This window comes from Pristiophorus japonicus, chromosome 5 (assembly GCF_044704955.1).
Source record: "Pristiophorus japonicus isolate sPriJap1 chromosome 5, sPriJap1.hap1, whole genome shotgun sequence".
NCBI classification, from domain to species: Eukaryota; Metazoa; Chordata; class Chondrichthyes; family Pristiophoridae; genus Pristiophorus; species Pristiophorus japonicus.
The window spans coordinates 262,684,439-262,706,177 of NC_091981.1; the positions used below are offsets into that span (position 1 = coordinate 262,684,439).

General features: G+C 41.8%; 1 protein-coding gene across 1 annotated transcript in view; it reads left to right on the forward strand.

Annotated features, from left to right (window-relative positions):
- The window catches only part of LOC139264688 (disco-interacting protein 2 homolog C), a 622,729-nt gene that overhangs the window by 340,503 nt on the left and 260,487 nt on the right, over positions 1–21,739 (forward strand). The window contains exon 2 of the mRNA XM_070881594.1: positions 12,414–12,485. Within this exon, the coding sequence (XP_070737695.1) occupies positions 12,414–12,485 (72 nt within the window). The remainder of the gene's footprint in view (positions 1–12,413; positions 12,486–21,739) is intronic.

A 21,739-nucleotide genomic window follows, 5' to 3' on the forward strand; every position in this document is an offset into this window, starting at 1 on the left:
TGGGGGAAAAACCTCACTTAAAAAGAGAGAATTATTTACATTCAGAATATAAGAAAAAGCAGATGCAACTTTTCTTTTTTTAACATAGGGGTACATAGTGCAGTTTCGTTCTCTTAACAGTCTAGGTATGTGATAACTCCAAAGGGAGAACTGATTAACCTGAAGGTGTAAGAAATGTCTTTTAATGGTGCTCTGCTTCTCTGTGTAATTGCTACGATATTCAATTCTGCATTGGTGTGACATAAAAATTGTCCGACCTAATAAATGAAGACCATTCAGTTTAAATAAAATATAAAGCAGAACAACAGGCTAAATAAATCATAACTGAATAAGCGCATGCCAAAAAATCTTACTGAGAAGTAGTAAGAGGATATGGAGCATATATGTGATCTGTCGAGTGTTGATTTAGTGGGGATAAATTTCAATTACTTGGATATCAAAACGGAGTGGCTGTTTGTTATACACCCCGTCCACTTTTAATCAGATGGGGTGTATAGTGCGTGGCCAATCAGCTACTGACCCTACCAGGTTGAATTTTACCCCCAGTGTATTGGGACTGAACTAAGCTGCCTGCATGAAACAAAGTTGCTGCAACTTTCTTTGGTGTTTATGCAGTGTACTTGACACTGAGCATCTAATATATTTATCCAGCTCACAAACACCACGGGCAGTTTTCATTCGCGCTCCTCCTCCTGTGGAACAAATACAATATTCTATACCTCAGCGATAAGTTTTCCATTGATACCACAATCTATTTTTCAGTGATTTGTTATATTATTGATGATGATTTTACTTTTTTTTGAATGATTTGGTCTAAGAATAGGAAACATGGCGAAGCCAGCGATCATGGGCTAGAATTTCCACAAAATCTGTCACCGCCAGATTGCCTCCCAAAAACCGCTAAGATTATTAAATTAATGCCGGTGAGAAATTGATCAAAAAAAGGAAAAAATTACGCCCGGAGGGAAAAATGGGTCTTACACACGGTTTCTCAGCGGAAAATGCGATCCTGGGCAAATTGGGTGGTACTTACTCAAAAGGGGGGAAACACACAAAATATTTTTCCAAAAAATAAAAAATCGGAAAACATTCTCGGGACCCTTTCCCACTGAATCGCTGTAAAATAATTTTAAAAAAACTTTTAGCTTAGCTTTTTGCAGCCTTTCATACCGACCACCCAGCTCCGGCAGCTTTCTCGTGGGCGGTATTTTTTCCCTCCGCTACGAAACACAGCTACCGCCAAACTCGAGTGGTGCCGGGTTTTTTCAGTCTTCCACACCAGCGGTCTGCTCCCCAGCAGTATTTCAAAATCGCTGGAGTAACACTTTGACGAAACTTGGACCGGGCGGTTTTCAACAAAAAATAGGAGTACTGCCGAGAAACCGGGTAGAAATGGTGCTGAATTTATAGCCCCATGTCTTTTAGACCTCTTCAATATGTATGCAACGTATTAATAGTGCAAAAATAAAGCCATACCTAACATTTTGATAACATAACTGTTAAGTTGTCATTCTCGGTGCTGTTTGCTTTGTAAAAAAAAAAAGGGTCTTGCAAGGTTCAGAATGGTCGGGGGGTGCAGGTTGGTTAGTTTCCAGACATAGAAGGTTATGCTGATAGGATTCGATGAAGTAAGGCGGGAGGAGGCTCGTGTGGAGCATAAACACCAGCACAGACCTGTTGGGCCAAATGGTCTGTTTCTGTGCTGTAAATTCTAGGTACATTGCAGGTACATCTGAGTTATACATTTTGTGGAATATCCTGTGCTACTCATTACTACAACATTACTACTCATTACTGTTGTGTTATCTCTTACATGCATGAAGTCGCACCACTGTGACAATGCAGTTATAAGTAGACTCAATTAATAGTGAAAAACCTGTAGGTACTGTTGACATCAGACTTTTGATTTCCTCCAGCCCACAACTCCCCCAGAGATATCTGCGCTCTTCTAATTCTGCCCTCTTGAGCATCCCAGATTATAATCGCTCAGCCATTGGTGGTTTTGCCTTTTGTCGCCTTGGCCCTAAACTCTAGAATTCCTTTCCTAAATCTCTCTCCCTCTCTTTCCTCCTTTTAAGATGCTCCTTAAAACCTACCTCTTTGACTACGTTTTCGGTTACCTGCCCTAATTTCTCCTTGTGTGGCTCGGTATCACATTTTTTTGTCTTATATACTTGCGCCTTGGGACGTTTTACTATGTTAAAGGCGCTATATAAATACAAGTTGTTGTTATTGATTGGAACGATAATAGGACATAACCTTTTGAATAGATTTATGAGTCAATTTAAAAAAAAAACTTATGGGCTGAACAGCTAGAAAAAGAAAACTAAGATTTATTTTAACAACTTACCAGAAGTATTTGTGCAGAGCACTGTGGAGGTTCTGCAGCTTCATTTACTGTGCTGCTTAAAGCTGCAGATGTGACTGTGGGACAGCTTGTAGCTGCTCATTTAATAATGGGAAATCTGACCGAGCTGCCATCTAGAGGCACACAGAAGTGATGATGCCCAAAAAAGGAGTGCTGATGTACGTAGAAAATGTTATATGTTGCATATAAATACGAGGCAAATAATAAGGAAAGTGAAATTACACGTACAGGATGGAATAAGTGTTTCAACAATACAAGAGTAAAATCTATGTATGTGGAACATATTTACTGTGTTGGCACTCACCTATTCAATGTACTAGGCAAAAATTTCACGTGTGTGATTGCCTTTGGCTGGCAACAGGAATATCTAATTGAGCCTATATTTTAATGTACATTTTAAGTTGTGGTGAGTTAACTTTAATCAAGCCTGAGCTGAAAATGTGGATTAAAGGATTATCTCCAGACAGGATATATTATTTCTTCTGAACACCGCGTGTGGTGGAAGACAGACCTTGCTTTGTTTTGAACAATATATTTGATGGGCTGTCCAACTAACAATGTAAAATGCTGCAGAGAATCCACTGCCCCTGCCAGCATCGTCAAACAGGTATCCTCTTTGCATTTTATTTGGCAAGGCAGGGTTGTGAATGGTCTTCTGAACCAAAACCGCACGGGATCTGATGATAAAATGTCCCTGCAGGGTGCTGCCAAAAATACTGGATACACAGCAGTAAGCCAAACCTTGTGACTTGATATCAGTGTACTGTATCTGGAAATGACTGAATCACGCTATTTTCCTGAAGGGGTTTTATTCTTTTTTAAATCATCTGTCAACTAAGTGATATTGAATTTGGTGCTGGAGATGAAGGAACAATAATCTGTAGGAGATGGTTGGTAGCTAAAAGCAACCTTTGTGGTGAGTGAGGGATCCCTTGGGATGAAAGCAAAATGATGATAAGGCCGCAGTAGAAAGTGACTCAGTTAATTCCATGAAGACTGCAGAAGTAACATGACATGAAGTCATTATTGTTTGTTGTCTGAATGAATTAATCAAGTTATTACTGGCCAACATTCAGCTCTTGACTTTTTCAGTGACAAAACTAATATTTTAAAAAAAGTAATAAACTTGTAATATTTACTGACGTTTTTATGCTAATACTCTTTGGTAAACATTGCAAAAAAGGAAATTAATTGCCAGCAAGAGTTGAACAGAGATGTTTGGTGTGAGCCTTAAATCTATAAGCAATACTTCAGGTCAGGGCGAGCTATACCACCTAGAAGAACACGGGCAACAGGCGCATGGGAACACCATCACCTGCAAGTTCCCCTCCAAGTTACACAGCATCCTGACTTGGAAATATATCGCCATTCCTTCATCGTCGCTGGGCCAAAATCCTGGAACTCCCTCCGTAACAGCACTGTGGGAGTACCTTCACCACAGGGACTGCAGCGGTTCAAGAAGGCGGTTCACCAACACCACCTTGAGGGCAATTAGGGATGGGCAATAAATGCTGGCCTTGCTAGCGACGCCCACATCCCGGAATGAATAAAGAAAACTTAGTATACTGTATACATGTGCAAAATGAAGAATTTATCCGCACATCGATAATACTGCTCTGACGAAATGTCATCGACCTGAAACGTAAACTCTGTTTCTCTCCCCACAGATGCTGCCTAGCCTGTTGAGTATTTGCAGCATTTTCTATTTCTTTTCAGATTTCCAGCATCTTCAGTATTTTGATTTTGCATTGATAATACAATTCAGCTTTATTCATTCCCCCAATCAAACATTGGTCAGCATTCAGTAGCTTGGAGCTGTTGAGATGAGTTAATTTAAAAAAAAAATGTATTAGTTCATGGGATGTGGGCGTTGCTGGCAAGGCCGGCATTTATTGCCCATCCCTAATTGCCCTTGAGAAGGTGCTGGTGAGCCGCCTTCTTGAACTGCTGTTCTTTGTAGCAGTTTCGTAAAACTGAGTGGCTTTCTAGGCCATATCAGGGGGCAGTTAAGAGTCAACCATGTTGCTGTGGATCTGGAGTCACATATAGGCCAGACTGGGTAAGGATGGCAGATTTCCTTCCCTAATCATCGTACTCAGTCCCTCGGAATCAAGAAAGACTTACTTCCACTCTTAAAATGAGTCCTTAGGTGGCTGAACAGTCCAATATGAGAGCCACACTCCGTGTCGTGGGTGGGACAGATAGTCATTGAGGGTAAAGGAGGGTGGGACACATTTGCCACACGCTCTTTCCGCTGCCTGCGCTTGATTTCTGCATGCTCTCGGCGATGAGACTCGAGGTGCTCAGCGCCCTCTCGGATGCACTTCCTCCACTTAAGGTGGTCTTTGGCCAGGGACTCCCAGGTGTCAGTGGGGATGTTGCACTTTTTTAGAGAGGCTTTGAGGGTGTCCTTGGAGTGTTTCCTCTGCCCCACCTTTGGCTCGTTTGCCGTGAAGGAGTTCTGAGTAGAACGCTTGCTTTGGGAGTCTTGTGTCTGGCATGTGGACAATGTGGCCTGCCCTATGTGACACTAAGGACATTAGTGAACCAGATGGGTTATAATGACAATCTGATAGTTTCATGGTCACCATTAGTAGCTTTACATTCCAGATTTATTTAATTAACTGAATTTAAATTCCCCAGCTGCCGTAGTGGGATTTGAACTCGTGACTCTGGGATCAGTCCAGGCCTCTGGATAACTAATCTAGTAACATAACCATTATGCTACCATTCTCCATGTTTTATGTTTTATAATTAAATCTTTATTGGGTCAGGCCTTCAACTCCAGCTACATATAACACCCAAGAATAATCTTCATGTATTTTCATCCATTAAAGTAAATGTCCACTAATTGAGATTTTGTTTTTATCATTCTGGTTGTTTTGTTGAATAACAGCTAGTTGCATGAGTGAATTTTAGTTGGCCAGTTGCATTCATTTCATTTCCACTCTAACAGCTTACTAGTCTGTTTTGATTAACTTGTATTAAAGTTGGAAGACTAAGAGCAACACAGTTCCACTGTAGTACGTTATAATGAACAAAAATTTGAATTTCATTAACTGTAATCATTATTTAATAACACATCGTATCATTGGAGATCACTCGTCATGCTGTTTTCATTTTTTGATCGGATTGCAGATTCTGCCAGACATTGAGAGGTACTAACTGATCACAAGATTCACTTACCAAACTCTGCCCAATAAAGTGGATATGTAGCTGAACTATGTGTCTGTAAAGGGAAAGTATAGTCTTTTCTGAATTGCCCCACAATCCCAAATTATATTTTGGTACATATTAGTACACTTATTTACTTTATGCTTCGACCTGACTAGCCAGAGAAATAACCATTTTGTGTCAAACTCCCTCTCTCCTGTGATTGATGTGAAGTTCCACTCTCAATACCTGAATTGTTAGCGCTGTTCAAAGCATTCTCCCACCCAGTTAATTGAGCAGAACATCCCAGTGTTTACACAAGGTGAGTAACCTGTTGACTGATCCCAGTTTACTCTATATGATGATGTCATCGAGTTATTCTGGGTTTGCCACATGGTATCAGGATTGAGAACAGGCAGCAGGTGTACAAGGGCAAGTTTCACCGTGCTGTCACCGAACCCATTTTGCAATCTGAATCCATTTAAGTTTTCATTTTAAAATTTGCATTTGTCTTGTATCATTTCAATTTTAAGTGCTTTCACTTAATGTGTGCTGCAAACAGAATGCATAATGATGAACTGTGGAATCCGGCTCATAATTGAAGTCAGCCATTTGTGGGATGTAAGTGAGTCCCATGGCTCTTCTTCGCCTGTTTTTCTTGGACATCATGTGGTATGTTGAGCCAAAAAAGCTTTATATTGGATGTCTCTCGATCTGATTTGGGCAATCACAGAATGGGTCGCAATAAGCAACCTGTTAGTGATTTATATGAAGAACACAATCAAACCACAGTAAGACTGAATGTGGTGCAAAGTACTGTGGTGGCTTTTTCTCTGCATATTCTCCCCCTCAACCCCCCCCCCCCCCTTCCGCCCGGCCACCTGTCGATGACTCACTGAAATACAGTTCGGTGACTGCTGATAACCCACAGCTATGCCTGAGCCTGGATTGTGATTGCCAGCATGCTATTTGACTGTGGGGTGAGAGTGGGGAAAATTGTGATCTTTGCTGACATCAATCCAGATCATGAGACCGCTGTCAGAATCAGGAGCCCCTGCTGATTTTGTTCCCCCCTTCCCTGACCGAGGGACACCGAGTCCAATTCTGGCATTCGCCACCACTAGTTTGTCTGAGATTCACTAACTGCAACACAGCCTATAGATCAAACCTAGAGCCTTTCTGTTCTAATGTTGGAAATGACAGACTGGTGTTGCCTCATTATTGTTGTTATTTGATAAATATTGATCAATAGGGTATATTTGCTATCTTGATAAACCAGACAGAGATTTTTTTCTCCTCAAACAAAATTCTAACTACACACTTGATATTGTGGTGAAATTCTGGTCGCTCTGGTCTCATAGGTTTCTAATAGTGATGTCCTACAGAGAGCTGTCCACATGAGACCGCCACTGCAGGCAAATATACTGCACAGAAATGTAGGCAAAGACTCTCAGTCTGTATCCGATCACTAGGGATTGTCTGTCTGCAAATAGTGACGCACTGCATGTGAAAAAATCCAAGCAGAGAAAGATACTGTGCACAGAACGAAGTAAAAACATGACCCACTCAATGAATGTGACCTTTCTCTTCGGAAAATGTCAATTATCTCTGATGGCTGGACAAATTAGTGCTGTCTCATCTGTAATGGGATGACATTGCATCTGTATTGAAGACAGCGTACTTAAAATGTCATTTAAAATCACACAGAAGGAAGTTTTTTGACCCCGTGCAGGTGTTAGCTCTTCAACTGGAGTTGCTGCTCTAATTCCATATCCTGTACCCTTTTATATTCTTCCCTTTCATCTATTTATCCAGTTCCCTTTTCAATGATATACTGTCTACATCAACAACTGCTTTTAATCCAGTAATCCATTTATAATCATCTACAAAAAAATCACGCATTTCCCCTTCTGATAATCCTTAATCTTTGTTCTTTTGTTATCAAAACATTGAAAGCAATTTCTCACCATTTACCCCTCAAAACCTTTCATAATCTTGAAAATCTGTGTTAATACCTTCTTAAACTCCTATTCTAGTTTTTAAAAAAAATGTTTTTTCAAGATTTTATCATGACAACAATCTCTCATTTCTGATATTCTAGTGAATCTTTGCTGTGCCCTTTTCATAGCTCTCATGTCCTCCTTGTGCTCAAAACTGCAAACAAAATTCCTACTGTGGCTTAACCAATGTCAGTAAAAATTGCTTTTATGTTCAATGCATTTAAAAGTAAACCCATTTTTGTGGCCTTTTCTACCTGCACTTCCACCTTTAAGGATTTATCGATGTGTAACAACAGATCTCTTGCTTCCTTCATTCTGTTAAGAATTTTACTATTCAGGACATGCTTCTCCTTCCTCAATGTATTACTTCACATTTCTCTACATTCAACTGTATCTGCCACCTTTCAGCTCTCTACCAACCTATCTACTCCTGCAAGTGTCATCACTGTGGGCCATGCTCCCTAATTTAGTATCATCAGTGAACTTCAACTTCATTCCTGTTGTACCTATAAGCAGACGGGGAGAAATGGATGACAATGAAAGGGGAGGGAAAGGAATGGATGGTAATGAAAGGAAGAGGGAAAGGACAGAAGCTGATAACAGTGCACGGGGAGAGAAAGAGAGGAGTAGCTTTGTGGTGGGATAGGAAGGGATATGCCAACTTGAATCCTAGCTTAACTGAGTTGAAGAGGGAGAAAAGAGTGCCACGTTGACTTGTGGGGGATAGGAGAGGAAGAATACCAGTATGAACGGAGAGGGTTGGAGGAATATAATGCATCTTTGTAAGCCAATTCCGGGAGAGGTGGCATGCCTTTTTGAACGGGGGCAGTGAGCAGTTGGGCGTGGAGTATTGACTGCTGAGGTAACTTTTGGCTAAGTGATGGTCTGGTTGTTCTGTTGAAAATCCAAATGTCTTTGCCCTAAATATCTTGCATTTACTCTTATATCCATGTTTCCTCATTCTCGACCCCTCAATCACTGGAAACCAAGTACCATCCCTTAATAATTTTTAACGCCTCTATTAAATCACGCCCATAATCTGTTCTAATTCAAACAGCCCCAATTTATCATGTTCAATTTCCTTTTCTTAAGCTTGCAAAATTCTTTTTGGTTGGGAGGCTAGTTTGTTTCATCCTTCAGGCATCGATAAACGTATTGCTGTTTGCTGAGTAATGATGAGGGAAAGCAAGCTTAAATCATAGAGGATTATGGTATAGAAGGAGGCTGTTTGGCACATCGTCTCTATGCCGGCCAAAAAGAGCTATCCAGTTTAATCCCACTTTCCATCTCTTAGTCCGTAGCCCTGTAGGTTACAGCTCTTCAAATGCATATCCAAGTATTGCGATGAGGGTTTCTGCCTCTACCACCCTTTCAGGCAGTGAGTTCCAGACCCCCACCACCTTCTGGGTGAAAAAGGTTCTCCTCAACTCCCCTCTAATCCTTCTACCAATTACTTTAAGTCTATGCCCCCTGGTTATTGACCTCTCTGCTAAGGAAATGGGTCCTTCCTATCCACTCTAGCTAGGCCCCTCATAATTTTATACACCTCCGATTGAATCTCCCCTCGGCCTCCTCTGTTAAGAAGTGCTGCGAGCGAATTGACAGTCCTCTTCCTGCTCTCATGCACTCACTAGGTAAATTTGATGGAGCTTGTTCTCTCGGGGAAAATGCTGAATCTGAATTTTTATTTGAGTTGGCCGATGCTTTGAAAAGCTCCCAAGTTCGCCCGCTAATTGCGTGTTAAGAAAAACAGCAATGGTGTTTTAACTGAAATATATATATAAATTGTCAGTTGCTTGATGTTTACAATCCAAATTGTGCAGATACCAAACCAGGTTAAAAACAAAATTCGTATGAAATATTTAAGGTACTGCCACTCGAGTTCATTTGATCTTTACAAGTTCTTGTGCAGTAAAGTGCCCTTTCAGCTAATTTGATATGAATAGATTTCCTGAGATAGCTGAAACCCAGATGCAGTCTATAGCAGGAATGACAGACAGCAGAACTAATGGATTAGTTCATTCAAAATACTCAAGTCTTACAATTTTTTTCATTTTTAAATCCCTCAATGGTAGCGTACATTGGAGTTCCTTTCAGAGCTTGAAGTATAGTGTCAGATTGTGGCTCAGTGGGTAGCACTCGCTTCTGGCTCAGAAGGTTGTGGATTCAAGTCCCACCCCAGGGACTTGAACACACAAAATCTAGGCTGACATTCCAGTGCAGTGCTGAGGGAGTGCTGCACTGTCTGAGGCCGACATCTTTCAGATAAGACGTTAAACAGAGGCCCCGTCTGCTCTTGCAAGTGGACGTAAAAGATCCCATGGCACTATTTTGAAGAAGGGCATGGGAGTTATCCCCAGTGGTCTGGTCAATATTTATCCCTCAATCAACATAACAAAAAAACAGATTATCTGGTCATTATCACATTGCTGTTTGTGGGAGCTTGCTGTGCACAAATTGCCTGTCACGTTTCCTACATTACAACAGTGACTACACTCCAAAAAAAAAAGTACTTCATTGGCTGTAAAGCACTTTGAGACATCCGGTGATTGTGAAAGGCGCTATAGAAATACAAGTCTTACTTTCTTTAATAAAGGTGAGAAGAAATGTTTTCATTCAAACTGTTAGTCGAATGTGGGCTGAATTGCCACAAGTCCTACTGAAACTCAGTTAATCACAGAATTTGAGAGAATTAGATACAACACTTGAAGAAAATTATGAAAGGATGTTGGGGAAGGACAGCCAAATGGGATTACATTCAAAACCAACACCAGCACAGGTGAATGGCCTTCCTCCACTGAAATTATATAGAAGACAATGGAATGGGAAATGATTGCCTGATATAAAAAAAACGCATAGATTTTTAAAATGATGGTGTACTTGGGTGTTTTTCTCTTTCCTCCCATGAGATGACAAACAATGATTTTCAATTTATGACGAATGTATCTACAGAAATTGAATATAAAAATGTATATAATCTGACCCGAAATGTGTGAATTTGTCTTTCTGGACCCATTCAGGTGATGCATCTTCTTTGACAGAAAAATTGCCCCCCCCCCCCCCCCCAAAAAAAAACTTAAAAATATAAAAGTTAACCATTTTTGTGTATCTAAAATGTGATATATTTCAAGAGAGTAAAATCCAAGATTCATAGCCAGCAGAAAAACCGCATGAATGTATCTGTTGGAATGGTGGGTAACTATGGGTTGCAACAGTTTTCTTTCTGGACGTTAGTCGAATCTGTTCCTCTGCACCTAGCTCAGGTGACCAGAAAGCAATGTTACTTAGTACGAATACAGTAACACTAGGTGTCGTGCCAGAGTTATTGCAGAGATGGTCTGCATAATAACTTCCAAATATAACTGAACGCAACCTCTTAATTGCAGTTTAAGGTATACAGGATGTGTTATAATACAAACTGTTTTTAATCTGATCGTTGCATATTTACTTGGTTGAGCACTTTTTGAAAAAGACAATTACTTGCCTTTTTAATTTAAAATTAATAAATTATGCCAAGTCGCCTGTCATGCAGTCATTTTTTTATTGATCTGTATCTTTTTGAAAGCTTCTTCCCAATTTTGTTGGTACAGATTCTGAAAGGATTTTTGTATTAAGCTGCTACATCTTTGGAAAAGGTTTAATAAAGTTTTGGTCAAATGTTTATCCTAGTATATATCTCTTTCAAAATAATCCAGATAATTTTGACAACAAAGATAGCAGACTATCTCTTCAGAATTCTGGCTCCAGAAAAGTAATTGTTCTGCGTTGTTTTAGTCTAAAATAGTAAATATTAAGCCACAGTGCCTCCACTTATTACTGTGTGAACTGTGTGAAACTTTTAACCCATGGCTGGGTATAGTTTTATTGGCAATCATATTAGCAGACCTTATCCTGACTGACACATCTGGTAGAGGTTAATTTAGGGTCTCGTGCTGGAGTTCTGACATGTTTGACATTTTCCACAGCAGACTTCATATTGGTTTTATTTAGGGAAGTGGGGGGGGTGGTTTGGGTTGTGGGGGGGCGGTTGGGGGAGGGGGGAGGGAGAGAGGGTAAGTAGCATATTCGGGTTAAAGGTGCACAGTTGAAAATACATCCAGAAATGTTGGTGCTTTTGAATATCTTCTGGATAAATGGTAAACTGAAATAAGTGTATGCAAAAGCCTAGCGCATGTGGAACTGGATGATTTTAAAGTAAACTACTAGCTGTGATTTTCATATTACTCTGGTTGTAAACGCGCTAGTAGTTTTCTGGCACATTGGGTGCGATTTGGGCTATGATATAATTACCCACTAATTAAATTGTTTAAAAAAAAATTCAAATATTGGAAACGGAAATGAAAATAAGATGTTGGAAAGGTCTATCAGAATCTGTTCGGAGAATAGAAAGGTTAACATTTTGAGCAGAGATCCTTTGTGAGACCTGGTCTGATGATAAGATCTTTACTTGAAATGTTAACCTATCTCTTTTTTCTGATGCTGATGGACGTGCTGTCTGTTTCCAGAACTTTCTGTCTTTATTAAATAGAAATGATTGGACCTGGTAGGTAATTCATTTTGACAGCGATTACAAGCCTGTAGCTAATGCATAATTCATTGTTGATTACTTTAATGAAAGTGCCTGTGTTATTCTGGAAAGCTGCTGATGGCTAGCCAGCAAGGATTTAAACCATGAGTGCTTCCCCGGTCATACTGAAACAAATTGCACTAGGTTTCATTTAGCAAAATGATCACTTGTGTGGGTAAGGATCTCAGAAGATGATGACCCAGCGCGGCCTGATTTGATGAGAAGTGCCAAAGCAGCTGTTGTGATGGAAACGTCACAGACCTCGGTGCGATCATTTATCCTGCGTGCCTTCATTTAACAATGGCTTGTTTTCTTTCATTTGCAGGAGACATCACACAGAAAGGGTACGAAAAGAAGAAATCCAAACTGCTTGGGGCTTACCTACCGCAACCTCCAGGTTTGTTAAGTCATCTGTCGAAAAAAGGGTAACCATTTAGCAGCGTGATCAAAATGATATGTGAAGCAGATAATAACTTGCCTAATTATCAAAGCATAAATTTGCAAAAAAGATTTCAGCTCTAATCATAAATGCGTATGTCGTAATTTGAAAAGTAGGTTTAGTGTTTCCTGCAATATAAAATGAATTTAAATATCTTGAGATTATGTTCTCTCTATTAGTGCTCTTCAGTCATCAAATTAATTGAGAATTGTAAAAGAACAAGGAGTTTTGAATAGTGAGCAACCGGTTGCATACTCCAGTTTATTGAATATCTGAATACTGTATTCATATCCTTGAGAGTCTTGGATTTCAGCAGACTTGGCATTGGTCATGGATGGAATCATGGTAAAGACAAAGGATTTGACATTTCATTTAATGGATTAATTTCTTCAAACAGTCCAAGGATTCCCTGGAACAATAATGTAGTTATGATATTGGATAAGTGTGGATTTATTAAGGGAAGCCAGCACGGATTTGTTAAAAGAAAATCGTGTTTAGCCAACTTGATTGAATTTTTTGATGAGGTAACACAGAGGGTTGATGAGGGCAATGTGGTTGATGTGATATACATGAACTTCCAAAAGGCATTTGATAAAGTTGAAGCCCATGGAATAAAAGGGCCAGTGGCAGCATGGATACAAAATTGGCTAAATGACAGGAAACAGTATTGCTGAACAGTTGTTTATCGGACTGGAGGAAGGTACACAGTGGTGTTCCCCAGGGTCAGTTCTAGGACCACTGCTTTTCTTGATGTATATTAATGACTTGGACTTGGGTGCACAGGGCACTATTTCAAAATTTGCAGCTGACACAAAACTTGGAAGTATAGCGAACAATGAGGAGGATAGTGATAGACTTCAAGAGGACATAGACAGACTGGTGGAATGGGCAGACACGTGGCAGATGAAGTTTAATGCAGAAAAGTGCGAAGTAATACATTTCAGTAGGAAGAATGAGGAGAAGCCATATAAACTAAAGGTACAATTCTAAAGGGGGTGCTTGAACAGAGGGACCTGGGGATTTATGTGCACAAATTGTTGAAGGTGGCAGGGCAAGTTGAGAAAGCGGTTAAAAAAGTCTACATGATCCTGGGCTTCATAAATAGAGGTATAGAGTACAAAAGCAAGGAAGTTCTGATGAAACTTTATAAAACACTCATTTGGCCACAACTGGTGTATTGTGTCCAATTCTGGGCACTGCACTTTCGGAAGGATGCACTTTGGAGACGGTGCAGAAAAGATTTACAAGAGTGGTTCCAGGGGTGAGGGACTTCAATTGCATGGATAGACTGGAGAAGCTGGGGTTGTTCTCCTAAGAGCAGAGAAGATTGAGAGGAGATTTGATAGAGCTGTTCAAAATCCATGAGGGGTCTGGACAGAGTGTATAGAGAGAAACTGTTCACGTTGGCAGAGGACAGATTTAAGGTGATTGGTAGAAGATCCAAAGGTTACATGAGGGAAAACCTTTTTTTTTTTGCAGAGTGGTTATCATCTGGAATGCACTGCCTGAAAGGGTGGTGGAAGCAGACTCAATCATGGTTTTCAAATGGGAATTGGATAAGTAACTGAAGGGAAAAAAAATTCAGGTCCACAGGGAAGGGGCTGGGGAGTGGGACTAGCTGAAGTGCTCTTGCAGAGAGCTGGCACGGGCTCGATGGGCCGAATAGCCTCCTTCCGTGCTGTAACGGTTCTATGATTTGTAGAATTTTTATTGAGATTTTAAAATGGCAGAAATAATAAATCTTTTTTTCCTAGTTCTAATGTTGTTGTCGCAACTCATCTGATAATGAAGCAGCACATGCCAGCCTACAACAGGGCTTGGATATCATCCAGACAGGCTGATAATTAGCAAGTAACATTGTGTCACAGATGTGCCAGGTAATGACCATCACATACAAGAAAAAGGCTAGCCACCTCCCCATGACATTCAAAGGCACCACTTCGCCAACGCTCCCCCATCAACATTAACTCCATCATTGATCAAAAGCTGAACTGGGCCAGCCCGTATAACTACAAGAGCAGGACATAGGCTTAGGCAATGCAACGAGTGGCTCACCTCCTGACCTCACAAAGCTTATTCAGCATGTTCAAGGTTCAAGTCCCAAAGCAAAATACTGCAGATGCTGGAAATCTGAAATAAAAATCAAGTGCTGGAAATGCTCAGCATCTGTGGAGAGAGAAACAGAATTAATATTTCAGGTCGATGAACTTTCGCCAGAACTGAAAAAAGTTAGAGATACAACAGGTCTTAAGCAAGTGCAGAGGAGGGGGAGGGGAGGGAAGAACAAAAGGGAAGGTCTGTGATAGGGTGGAAGGCAGGAGAGATTAAAACATCTAGCAGCTCAAAACTGAGCATCCTTGAGTTGCTGTGAGCCATCAGCAGCCGTAGCAGAGTTGTATTCCACTACAATTGGTAACATCATTTCCCAGCATATCCCTCACTCTACCATTACCATTATCATTAAGCCAGAGGACCAACCCTGGTTCAATGAGGCATGCAGGAACATGCAAGGAGCAGCATCAGGCGTATCTAAAAATGAGGTGCCAACCTGGGGAAGCTGCAACACAAGACTACATGCATGACAAGCAGAGGAAGCAGCATGCTATCGACTGAGCTAAGCGATCCCACAATCAACGGATCAGATCAAAGCTCTGCAGTCCTGCCGCATCCAGTTATGAATGGTGGTGGACAGTTTAACAACTAACAGGAGCAGGAGGCTCCATGACTATCTCCATCCTCAATGATGACAGAGCCCAATCTCTCAAGTGCAAAAGGCAAGGCTGAAGCGTTTGCAAACATCTTCAGCCAGAAGTGTCGAGTGGCTGATTCATCTCGGCATCCTCTTGAGATCCCCAGCATCACAGAAGTCAGTCTTCAGCCAATTCAATTCACTCCACGTGATATCAAGAAATGGCTGAGTGCACTGTATACAGCAAAGGCAATGGGCCCTGACAACATCCCAGCTGTTGTGCTGAAGACTTGTGCTTCAGAACTAGCTGCTCCTCGAGCCAAGCTATTCCAGTACAGCCACAACACTGGCATATAGCCCGCTTGATTGGCACCACATCCATCTTAAACATTCACTCCCTTTACCACCGGTGCACCATGGCTGGAGTGTGTACCATCTGCAAGATGCACTGCAGCAATTTGCCAAGGCTTCTTCGGCAGTACCTCGCAAACCCGCGGCCTCTACCACCTAGAAGGAAAAGGGCAGCAGGTGCATGGGAACACCATCACCTACAAGTTACACACCATCCTGCCTTGGAAATATATTGCCATTCCTTCATCGTCGTTGGGTTAAAATCCTGGAACTCCCTTCGTAACAGCACCATTGGGAGTACTGTCACCACACTGACTGCAGCGGTTCAAGAAGGTGGCTTACCACCACCATCTCCAGGGCAATTAGGGATGGGCAATAAATGCTGGCCTTGCCAATGACGCCCACATCCCGGGAATGAATTTAAAAAAACAAAAACAAAAGGGATGTTGATGCAAGGCAAAAGGAGATGGTAATGGGATAAGTAAAGGAACAAAAGATGGGTCGAGAAGAGGTGTAAATGGGAATAGCAGAATCAGCAACAGCTGCCATTCAAAAAGATAGGGGCAAATGTTTTACCCTAAAATTGTTGAACTCAGTTTTGAGGCCGAAAGGCTGTAAAGTACCTAATCGAAAGGTGAGGTGCTGTTCCTCGAGCTCACATGAGCTTCATTGGAACCATTCAGGAGGCTGAAGACAAGAGGGGTCAGCGTGGGAATGGGGCAGAGAATTAAAGTGACAAGTGACCGGAAGCTCGGGGTCACACTTGTGGGCTCAATGGAGATGTTCCACAAAGCGGTCACTTAATCTGCGTTTTGTCCCCTCAATGTAGAGGAGACCGCATTGTGAGCAACGAATACATTGAAAGAAGTACGCTGATTCACCTGCAAGGAGTATTTGGGCCCTGGACAGTGGGAAGGGAGGAGGTAAAAGGGCAGGTGTTGCATCTCCTGCGCTTGCACGGGAAGATGCCGTGGGAAGGGGTGTTGAGGGTGTCAAATTTTTTGAAGCGCCTTGAGATGTTTTACTACGCTGAAGGCGCTATATAGTTACAAGTTATTGTTGTGATTGAGGAGTGGAGCAGGGTGTTGCAGAGGGAACGTTCCCTTCAGAATGCTGGGAGGGGAGGGGAAGATGTGTTTGATGGTGGGATCATGCTGGAGATGGCGGAGGATGATTCGTTGAATGTGGCGGCTGGTGGAGTGGAAGGTGAGGACAAGGGGAACTCTATCATGGTTCTGGGGTGGAGGGGAAGGGGTGAGGGCAGAAGTGTGAGAAATGGAACCGACGCGGTCGAGGGCCGTGTCAACTATGGTGGAGGCGAATCCTCATTTGACAAAAAAGAAAGACATATTGGAAGCACTGCTATGGAAGATGGCATCGTCAGAACAGATGTGATGGAGAAAGTGGAAGAATGGAATAGAGTCCAGTGTACAATGGAATAGGCACTACTTGCCTGGATGGGTGCAATCTGCACGGCACTCGAGGAGATCAACATGGTGTTGACAGAATAGTTTGTTTGGTGCTTTTGCCACTGGACTCGACATCCACCCCCTCCATCACCAGAACACTGTGGCTGCACTATGTCGCAAGCTGAAGCCAAGCGTCGACAGTGGAAGGAGCACTTGGCAGCCCAGGCCCCCCCACCCACCTGTTCCTTCAATCACTGTTTGCCCCACCTGAGGCGGAGACTGTGGGTCCCGCATTGGACTCTTCAGTCACCTGAGAACTCATTTCTAGTGTGGAAGCAAGTCATCCTCGACTCCGAGGGACTGCCTATGATGATGATTTACAGGATGCACTGCGGGAACTCACAAAGGTTACTTTGACAGCACCTGCCTCCCCTGTAACCTCTACCACCGAGAAGGACAAGAGGAGCAATGTTTGGAAACACTATCGTCGCCAGGTTCCCCTCTTAGTCGCACACCATCCACCCCTTGGGCATATATTGTCATTCCTTCACTGTTGCTGGGCAAGAATCCTGGAATTCCCTACCTAACACCATGATTGGATCACCATCACCACAAGGACCAAGGCAGTTCAAGGAGAAGGCCCACCACCTGCTCCGGGCAACTGGGAATGGCCAATACATGCGGCCTTGTCAGTATTGGTCACATCCCAAGGGTCTTAAGAGAAGTAGCGGCAGGGATAGTGGATGCATTGGTTGTAATTTACCAAAATTCCCTGGATTCTGGGCAGGTCCCAGCAGATTGGAAAACTGCAAATGTAACGCCCCTATTTAAAAAAGGAAGCAGACAAAAAGCAGGAAACTATAGATCAATTAGCCGAACATCTATGGTTGGGAAGATGTTGGAGTCCAATATGAAGGAAGCAGTAGCAGGACATTTGGAAAAGCAAAATTCGGTCAGGCAGAATCAGCATGGATTTAAGAAGGGGAAGTCATGTTTGTCAAATTTGCTAGAATTCTTTGAGGATGTAACGAACAGGGTGGATGAAGGGGAACCAGTGGATGTAGTGTATTTGGACTTCCAGAAGGCATTTGACAAGGTGCCACATAAAAGGCTACTGCACAAGATAAAAGACCACGGGGTTGAGGATTGGCTAATGAACTGAAAACAGAGAGTAGGGATAAATGGTTCATTCTCGGGTTGGCAATCAGTAATCAGTGGCGTGCCGCAGGGATCAGTGCTGGGACTGCAACTATTTACAATCTATATTAACGACTTGGAGGAAAGGACTGAGTGTAACGTAGCCGACGATACAAAGATGGGAGGAAAAGCAATGTGAGGAGGACACACAAAATCTGCAAAAGGACATAGACAGGCTAAATGAGTCGGCAAAAATTTGGCAGATGGAGTATAATGTTGGAAAATGTGAGGTCATGCACTTGGGCAGAAAAAATCAAATAGCAAGTTATTATTTAAATGGAAAAGATTGCAAAGTGCTGCAGTACAATGGGAGCTGGGGGTACAAAAGGATAGTATGCAGGTACAGAAAGTGATCAGGAAGGCCAATGAAATCTTGGCCTTTATTGCAAAGGGGATGGAGTATAAAAGCAGGGAAGTCTTGCTACAGTTGTACACTGTATTGGTGAGGTCGCACCTGGAATACTGCGTGCAGTTTTACTTTCCATATTTATGAAAGGATATACTTTCTTTGGAGGCAGTTCAGAGAAGGTTCACAAGGTTGATTCCAGAGATGAGGGGGTTGACTTATGAGGAAAGGTTGTGTCGGTTGGGCTTCTACTCATTGGAATTCAGAAGAATGAGAGGTGATCTTATCAAAATGTATAAGATTATGAGGGGGCTTGACAAGGTAGCTGCAGAGAGGATGTTTCTGCTGATGGGGGAGACTAGAACTAGAGGGCATAATTTTAGAATAAGGGGCCGCCCATTTAAAACTGAGATGAGGAGAAATTTCTTCTGAGGGTTGTGGATCTATGGAATTTGTTGCCTCAGAGAGCTGTGTAAGCTGGGACATTGAATAAATTTAAGACAGAAATAGACAGTTTCTTGAATGATAAGGGAATAAGGGGTTATGGAGAGCGGGCAGGGAAGTGGACCTGAGTCCATGATCAGATCAGCCATGATTGTATTAAATGGCGGAGCAGGCTCGAGGGGCCGTATGGTCTTCTCCTGCTCCTATTTCTTATGTTCCCATGTAAATATAATCAAAGAATTGGCTGGATTTACAGGTTACTGTTTTTATCGGTTTTGATTCTGATTTGTAGAGATGGTCCTCCTTTAGGGCAAAGCTTCACAGTTCTGTTCTGTTCCAGGGGCAACAGCCTGCCTAACCAAGACACGGACACTTTACACAACTGAGTCAACTGCAGCAGGTGCTCGGCAGTGCTCTGTATGATCTTTTCACCATCTGTTTTGTATGAGATTTAGAGCTATTTTGGGACAGAATCGTATATATAATTGACTGCACAGATATAGGCCATTCGGCCCAACTAGTTTATGTTCCACACAAGACTCCTCTCACCCTACTTCATTGAACCGTTTGCATAACCTTCTATTCCTTTGTCCCTCATGTACTAGTCTAGCTTCTGCTTAAATCCATCTATGTTATTCACCTCAACTACTCCTTGGGGTAGCGAATTCCACATTCTAACCACTCCTATTGATTTTGTGTTCACCTATCAGCTACAATCATTTAATAATGAAAACCTTTCTTTCTGAACTTTATCGGTTTTTGAAGATGCTAGATTTTTGACAGTGATTGATCTCCGTGACATGGGGTGTGTATACTGACACTGCTGACCTTTACTCTGCACACTTGGGATTAATGGGTCTTGGATAGAGGGTCGGGGCAAAGTCGAGAGGGCAGCAGGGTCAGATGTTACAAACGATTAGCAGGAAAATGTAATTATCTCTGGAGTCAAGTTTGGAAATAAACGTTTTCACTGTTGGGCGCCTTCAACTCATCCTATAGATACAGCTGATTATTTTTCTCCGCACTGCAGGTTTCTCTTTGCAGATCTTTTAAACTGTTCCAATGTACATGAGCAGTGCTCAGATTTCGCAATGCAACTGATTGTTAGCAAATTGCCTCGGAAACACTCTTTCAGAATCATAGCTTGTTAACCGTCAGACAGTTGGTAGGTTCAAAAAGTACTTGACAATGCAGAATATTACTGTAGTTAACTTGCTCTAATATAACAGTACTTTCCTGTATTATTAACCCAAACCTTTAAAGACCTGAAATACAAGTGCATTTCAGAATTTAAATCTTTTACCCTGTCATAGATCTTTAACCACCGATTCTTCATTTCCCCATTCCCCATTGTTTCTTTTTTATGTGAACTGTAATTTTACTTGGGTACCTATTCTACCTCCTGTTTCCCATCGTTTCAAAGTTTTAAATCATTTTCTTGCCTTTATTCTGCTTCCTTACTCTGAGGTAGGAGCAACTTAGAAAAACATTGTTTGTTGAAACTAGATTTTCCAGACACACTCATTCAAACTATTGGTGCTGATGAGGAAACATTATAAACGTTGGTTCCGTCTGAAGAATCATTAAGCCAGACAGTAGTCAATGAAAACTATTCAGTCTTGCTGCTAATATTGGACATTGTTGATGTGGTGTGGGTGAAGGAGATGGGAAACTGAAAGTGGCCGAGTAGATAAACTGAACCAGCAGTTCCACTAGGTCACTAGCATCAGGTTGATAGAGGTTTTTGTTAATTTAACCGAAATATTAACTTCATTTAGTGCCGGTAGCATTCAAAAGAATGAAATGCAACGACTAATCATCATCATGCTAACCTGTGTTGAAAATTTGGCCCCTTGCTATTAATCCCACATGAAGATTCCTTGGCTATGATGGGCTGTTTGTATAACTCCCAAAATCATATTACAGGGATGATCTGTTGTATTTAAACCCATCCAAAGAAGCTCAAATGTGCATATGTTTCATTGGTCAAAGGATTAGAATTAGTTAAACAAAGCATCATGTGCATTCAATATTTTGCAGTGATTATGCAAGGCAACGTTTTGTATTTGCTAAACTCCTTAACTTAATCCTCAATTTTGTTTCTATGTTGCATTGCTCAACATATGTCGAGTAATAGTTTTGTGGCTCTGAAAGTGCAGTTTTACCTTGTGCCTACCTGAATCCCAGACACTTTCATGCATATTAATTTATTTTATTGATCAGGACAAAATAAACAGTACACATTGGGCTCTAAATTGCGGCCTCTCTGGGTGCGACGATATGCGCATACACCCGAAGAGACCCCGCAAGTTCCAGGTTTCGGCGTGCAAATAAACTAAATAGTGGAAGGGAGGGGGAGGGAGGGATCAGATGAGTGGAAATTTTAAAAGTCAGAGAGAAAGGAGAAGGCAATAGTGCAGGGTAGCGATAGGGGTAATGATAACCAGAGTGTGACAGGAAGGGACAGGCATGTAAACATAAAAGTGCACCAGAAAGTGGGGTCAGAGTCGGTAAAAAGACAAAGTTAAAAGCTCTTTATCTGAATGCACGCAGCATTTGTAACAAGATGGATGAGTTGACGGCACAAATAGAAATAAATGGGTATGATCTGATAGTCATTACAGAGACGTAGTTGCAAGGTGACCAAGGCTGGGAACTGAATATTCAGGGTTATTTACCATTTCATAAGGATAGGCAGAAAGGAAAAAAAGATCGGGCAGCTCTGTTAATAAAGGATGAGATCAATGCAGTAGTGAGAAATGATATTGGCTCAGAA